Genomic DNA, 7,170 nt, shown 5'->3' with positions numbered 1-7,170 from the left:
TTTATTGTGAACCGTCGTTTTCAATCTGATTGTTATTCAAGTTTATTTCTACATTTTCTTTTATATTATTTCTTTACTAATAAATTTATTGATATTCTTTGTTAAAGCGCGTAAATTTATTTGAGTGTTAGTTCTCGTCGTGATTTTCGATTGTCGCTTTTAATCATTGGGATCTTCATCGCGTCTGTCGCCGTTTTGAATTAGTTGAAGTCTCGCATAAATCAACTCGACTTTCTTCCAAAACCCCTCCCCTCTAGCGTTAGGCGAGCTAGCTCGGCCCGTGGTGAAGCAGGCTATTATTTTTCGCGTTCTTTGACGTTTCGTCGAAAACTGATGCTGTGAAACCGCATCTAGCGCCCCAACTATCGAGATATCGAACGTCTCCGCTCCCGCCGCGACTCGCGCGAGAACGCCATCCATCCCTGTTCCTCAGAGCGCGAGTACATTAATTTCGCTATTTTTTTTTTACGGCATTTTCGCTCCCCTGCGTAGATGTCCCCCCAACACCTCGAGGAGTGTTGCGAATAATTTAAATTGATTGAAGAAATGTCGCAATATATATATATAAATTTGTTTTATTTGTTATATATATATATATATATAATATATATTAATTGTTTTATTTTGTTATAATATATATATATAGGATATATATTATATATTCGGCATTTTCGTCCCCTGCGCATGCTCTCTCCAACACCTCGGGAGTGTTGCGAATAATTTAAATTGATTGAAGAAACGTCGCAATATATATATATAAATTTGTTTTATTTTGTTAATATATATATGTGGGGTATGTACACTAGACTCTACGTTGGAATAAATAATGATTCTGTATTTGTTTCTTTTATAATCAATTGTTAAATGAGTATCATCTGATGTGAGCGTGATGTGTCTGTACGCGAAGCGAGTCAGTAGTATCGTGTCATCATCGGGTGATGTGAACTCTGTGCAAGCCGGGAAGTTACTACTCTCTGGAAATCTGGATTCCGCATGCATGAACCGAGAAAGGTTTTTTATAATAGGAGAAATTTTACAAGGGATGAATTGCATAAGGAAAAACCATGTGTTTGCCAAATGTTACATGGCAATCTATAGACTCGGAGGACGGCTGCGAAACATGCAAGGGTTGTAAATTCTATTGAGGTGAAAGCGGATGCATGCATGCGGGAATTAGAAAGTTGGTAGGATTTCGGACATGTGTGGAAAATGTGCGTGTGTATGTAACACGGGCGGAGTAGGAGACAATTGTCCCTACAGTACCCCCCTGCTAGTGTTTAACGATATATAAGAATTTACGAAAATCCTCCTTGTAGCCGGTCCGGAAAGCGGACACGTCTACCTGACTTGGTTACGTGTTTGGTCGAGTTTTCTAGTGTTGATTTTAGATGTGTGTGTTTCTGTGTATCGGGTAGTCTGTAATTACTGTGCCCTTTTCGGAAGGGCCTGGAACGTCCTCCTCGTTGTTGCCATCCTGAGAGACGACTGGATCATTGGCCATGATGTACGCTGGTTTAAGGCGGTCGATAGAAACCGTAACGTCCCGGCCGTTCATACGAACCACGAACGTCTTTTCTGCCCTTTTGATGACTTTGTACGGGCCGTCATACGGCTGTTGCAGAGGCTGTTTGAGACCATCATGGCGTACAAAGACTTCCTCCGAGGTAGCAAGGTCCTTGAAAATGAATGTCTTCCCCGTACCGTGGCGAGATATCTTCGTCGGTCTCAATTCCCTCAGATGTTGGCGTAGCTCCTTGATGAAATCTGACACGTTGTCCGCTGCGTTTTCGCGGTGGAGAGATCCTAAGAACTCGCCCGGGAGGCGTAGCGACTGTCCGTAGACCATGTCGGCTGCCGTGGCTTGCAGGTCCTCTTTCCAAGCTGAGCGGATCCCAGCAAGACGGTGGGAAGGCTCTGTGTCCATCGGCATTGTTGTTGGCACATGATTGCTGCTTTTAGTTGACGGTGCAGCCGTTCAACCATGCCGTTGGCTGAAGGGTGGTATGCGGTTGTTCTCAGGTGAGTCGTACCTAACAAGTGATTTAATTGCTTGAAAAGATACGACTCGAATTGTCTGCCTTGATCCGTGGTTATTCTCAACGGCGTGCCGAACCGAGATATCCATCCGTCGTAGAGAGCACGTGCGACAGTTGCAGCTTCTTGATCCTGCAGGGGAACAGCTTCTGGCCAGCGAGAGTATCGGTCTACCATAGTTAGGCAGTATCGGTATCCCTCAGACGGTGGCATGATTACGATATCAATATGTATATGCTCGAACCTGGCAGAAGGTGGTGCGAATGTACCGACAGGTGATGAGACATGGCGAGAGATCTTGGCGCGTTGGCATTGGATGCAGCTGCGGGCCCATTGTCTGCAATCAGCTTTGATCGACGGCCATACGTAGCGCTGGGTTACGAGCTTGACCGTCGCGTTGATTCCCGGGTGGGACAGCTGGTGCAGCGAATCGAATGCGACTTTCCTGAACTCCTGAGGAACGAAGGGCCGCGCTGTCTGTGTTGAGACGTCGCAAAAAACTGCAACGTCGGTGCCGGGGATGCGTACCTTCTTTATTAAGAGGGTGGAGTCTTCCTCTAGATATCGCTGGAGCTCTTCGTCTTGTTGTTGGGCTGCTGCCAAGGCTTCGTAATCGAGCGTATGCTCAACTTCCTCTACGCGTGACAGAGCGTCTGCTACTACGTTGTCCTCCCCGGAAACATGGCGGATATCGGTGGTGAATTGTCCGATGAAGTCCAGGTGTCTGAATTGTCGAGGTGAACATTGGGCCGACTTCTTGTGGAACGCATAGACGAGAGGTTTGTGGTCCGTGTAAACTGTGAATGATCGTCCTTCCACGGTGTGCCTGAAATGCTTGATTGCTAGGTAAACAGCAAGTAACTCCCGATCGTAGGCTCCGTACTTTGCTTCCGCAGGACTTAGCTTCTTGGAAAAGAATTCCAGGGGTTGCCAGGCGTCTCCGATCCGTTGTTGTAGGGCTGCTCCGACTGCGTAGTCTGACGCGTCGCTGAAGATTGCGAGCGATGCGTCGGGCTCGGGATGAGCCAGCAAGGTTGCTTGGGCTAAGCATTCCTTGCTTGCTTCAAATGCCTCTATAGTTGTTGACGTCCAGTTGACTGGCGACTTCCCTTTAACATTGCCTGACAGCAGGTTGTTAAGTGGTGCTTGCGTCTCTGCAGCCTTGGGCAAGAATCTTCGATAAAAATTCAACATGCCCAAGAATTGACGTAATTTCTTCACCGTGTCGGGTCGTGGATAGGTCCGTATGGCGTCGACCTTCTCCGGTAACGGGCGCGTCCCTGCGCCGGAAACAAGGTAGCCGAGAAATTTGACTTCGGGCTGTCCGAATACGCATTTAGCTGGGTTGATGACGACTCCATACTTCTTCAGCCGCTCGAACAGAATCCTCAGGTGTTTTAGATGTTCTGCTTCTGATGTTGATGCGATGAGGATGTCGTCAATGTATGCGTAGCAGAACTCCAGACCTTGCAGCACCTCGTCAATGAAGCGCTGGAAAGTCTGCGCGGCATTACGCAACCCGAAGGTCATGTACTCAAATTCGAAGAGACCGAAAGGCGTCGTGATGGCTGTCTTAGAAATGTCCTCCTCCGCGACAGGAATCTGATTGAAGGCTCGTACCAGATCGACGGTGGAAAAGACGTTTTTCCCATGAAGTGACTGGGAGAAATCCTGGATGTGTCTCACGGGATATCGGTCCGGGCAGGTTCTCGCATTAAGGGCGCGATAATCTCCGCAAGGACGCCAGTCATCGCCTTTTTTCGGCACCATGTGTAAGGGCGATGCCCAGGAGCTCTGTGACGGGCGAGCGATGCCCAGGTGCAGCATGGCCTCGAATTCCTTCTTCGCCGCCTTCAACTTCTCTGTTGAAAGTCGACGTGGCTTCTGTGCGACAGGCGGCCCTGGTGTGGTGGTGATGTAATGTCTCGTCGAGTGACTTACGGCCTTGGGGGTTCCGTCCGGTCGTGTCACCTCCGGGAATTGGTGGAGGAGTTCGTGATACCGCGACGAGCCTGAAATGGTCTTAACACTCGGAATGTCACACTCAATCACCCTTCCATGAGAGGTGAGTTGAGTGGTCGCGTCCAACAGCCGCTGGTTCCTCATGTCCACCAAGAGTCCGTAGTGCACGAGGAAGTCTGCACCGATGATTGGCTTGGAGACCGTGGCGACGACAAACCTCCAGGTGAATTGCCGTCGCAGTCCAAAGTCCAGAGCTAGCGCTACTGTTCCGTATGTAGCGATTGTTGTGTCGTTAGCCGCGGAGAGCTCGTAACTTGATTTCGTACGAGGTCCCGGTAGGCCGCGAGCGTGGGAAATACGCCACACGTCGGCTCCCGTATCAATTAAAGAATAGTAATTTTGGTGGATCGATCGCTGACAAAGAGGCGGCGCGATATCGCGGGGCTGATGTCGTCGGCCGCCATTAGCGACTGCCCTGTTCGTTTCCCCGGAGATCTATCACTGTACTTGCACGGCTTTTCGCACTTTTCTTGCCTTGTCGCCGTATTGCCAATGGTACCAGCATATCTCGCCAGCTGCATCAGGACGCTGGCTCCGTGATCGCGAGCGCGACCGGAAACGCGAGCGCGACGGAGAGCGTGAGCGCGATCTTCCGCAGGCTTCGCAGGATCCGCTAGTTGGCTGACGCGCTCCTTGGGTATTAACCTCGATCGCCTCGAGCCTCCGTACCATCTCCGCCATTACACGAATCAGATCGTCACCGTGTGCTCGGGCAGGCTGAGGTGCGGGGGTTGACGTCTCGGCGATGAGACCTGCCGGGCCGTACAAGTCCGCGATGGAATCCGCGATATCGGCTCGCTTATCGAGCGTGAGGTCCCGATGCGCCGCGAGGAGGGCCTGGACGTGCCTAGGCAGACGGCCCAGCCAGAGCGTCTGCAAGACGTCCTCCGGGAACTCCTTGCCGGCAAGACCGCGAAGATGCCTGAGGAACTGCGACGGTTTACGATCTCCGAGAGGCTCGTTCTCCAACAGGCGACGCGTGTTCTGCTCGCGTGAAGAGCCAAGGCGTTTGATCAGCTCGGTTTTTAAGAGTTCGTACGATTGTTCTTCCCTCATAAGTATGTCGCGGACCTCCAGAGCGTACCTTTGATCGAGGGCTGTGATTACGTAGCCATATTTGGTGCTGCTCTGCGTTATTCCTGCAGCTGCGAAACCGCCCTCCAGCATCCTGAACCACAACTCCGGGTCCGCGGGTATGAATGATGGCACTTTCACTGATACCCGATCGATCGACGACGAATGTGACGGGTTCGCCGTTTCGCGGTTCGCGACACCACTAGCGTTGTTGTGCGCCATACTGATAAACTCGGAGCGTCCAGCACTACGATGCACGGCACAGATCACTCACGGTTCGCGAAAAAAAAAAAGAGATCACGTCGGGGTCACCAATTTGTGGGGTATGTCACAACTAAGACTCTACGTTGGAATAAATAATGATTCTGTATTTGTTTCTTTTATAATACAATTGTTAAATGAGTATATCTGATGTGAGCGTGATGTGTCTGTACGCGAGCGAGTCAGTAGTATCGTGTTCAATCGGGTGATGTGAACTCTGTGCAAGCCGGGAAGTTACTACTCTCTGGAAATCTGGATTCCGCATGCATGAACCGAGAAAGGTTTTTTATAATAGGAGAAATTTTACAAGGGATGAATTGCATAAGGAAAAACCATGTGTTTGCCAAATGTTACATGGCAATCTATAGACTCGGAGGACGGCTGCGAAACATGCAAGGGTTGTAAATTCTATTGAGGTGAAAGCGGATGCATGCATGCGGGAATTAGAAAGTTGGTAGGATTTCGGACATGTGTGGAAAATGTGCGTGTGTATGTAACACGGGCGGAGTAGGAGACAATTGTCCCTACATATATATATATATATATATAAATTTGTTTTATTTTGTTATATATATATATATATATATATATATATATATATACAGGGTGTCCCAGACCACCCGTCTCACCCGATTTTTTCGTAAACGCGACATTTTAAAGAAAAATGTTTCAGACAAAAGTTTTGTGACTTCGAGGGGGACATAAGATAGTGTCATTGGTTTGACCTTGGATAGTCGTTTGAAGATCACGTGAAGGTCACCTTTAATTTCTTAAATGGAAACCCCCTTTTTCAATGCATATTCTTGTAGCTTATCTCGAGAGCTTTCCAAAACACTATAATTAAGTACCTTTTTATTAAGTACTTTTTGAGTTATAAGGCTTGAAATAATTTCTTAATTTTACATAAACCATAAAATATCTAGTAAACCATTCATTTTTCGATTATCTTACCTTCATACTTTTATGTACAAAATAATGAGAGGAATCAATTGGTGTAAAGAAAACACATAGTTGTTTCTAAGAAAAAATATGTAATTTGCAATTAACAATTCCATATTTTTTCTTAAAAACAACTGTATGTTTTCTTTACACCAATTGATTCCTCTCATTATTTTGTACATAAAAGTATGAAGGTAAGATAATCGAAAAATGAATGGTTTACTAGATATTTTATGGTTTATGTAAATTTACGAAATTATTTCAAGAAATTATTTCAAGCCTTATAACTCAAAAAGTACTTAATAAAAAGGTACTTAATTATAGTGTTTTGGAAAGCTCTCGAGATAAGCTACAAGAATATGCAATGAAAAATAGGGGGTTCCATTTAAGAAATTGAAGGTAATCTTTATGTGACCTTCAAATGACTATCCAAGGTCAAATCTAAGGTCACCGTCGGATTGCCTGGGAAAAATCCTACAACTTTTGTCTAGGTCATTTTCCTCTGTGATGCGTATTTTTCAAATTATCCAGCCGTCCCGGAACTTTTGACACACGCTGTATAATATATGTATATATGTATATATATAATATTATGTATATAAATATATATATATATATATATATATATATAACAAAATAAAACAAAATTATTTATTTTATTTTTAACTTTTTATTATGAAAAATAAAATGATTAATTAATTATTTACATAATCTTCAACGTTTATTATAATACTTTACCAACTTATATAATTATATAATTAGTATGATAGTTAAGAAATTGTTTTATCAACTCAAATTGTTTTAACTTCTTGCAATAAAATCAAAGTTATCAATCAAACC

General features: G+C 45.6%; 1 protein-coding gene across 1 annotated transcript in view; it reads right to left on the bottom strand.

Annotated features, from left to right (window-relative positions):
• LOC112638359 overlaps positions 1-5,352 on the bottom strand; it is an 8,124-nt gene extending 2,772 nt beyond the window's left edge. Inside the window, exons 1-3 of the mRNA XM_025409939.1 lie at positions 4,504-5,352; positions 2,031-4,410; positions 1,427-1,914 (exon numbers count right to left, since the gene is read on the bottom strand). Coding sequence (XP_025265724.1) covers positions 1,427-1,914; positions 2,031-4,410; positions 4,504-5,352 — 3,717 coding nt within the window. The remainder of the gene's footprint in view (positions 1-1,426; positions 1,915-2,030; positions 4,411-4,503) is intronic.
• Between the last annotated feature and the right edge of the window lie 1,818 nt (positions 5,353-7,170).

The sequence above is a fragment of the Camponotus floridanus genome, unplaced genomic scaffold (genome assembly GCF_003227725.1).
Source record: "Camponotus floridanus strain SB8 unplaced genomic scaffold, Cflo_v7.5 scaffold293, whole genome shotgun sequence".
NCBI classification, from domain to species: domain Eukaryota; kingdom Metazoa; phylum Arthropoda; class Insecta; order Hymenoptera; family Formicidae; genus Camponotus; species Camponotus floridanus.
The sequence above is the reverse complement of the archived record's forward strand: the minus strand, read 5'-3'. Positions and strand labels throughout refer to the sequence as shown.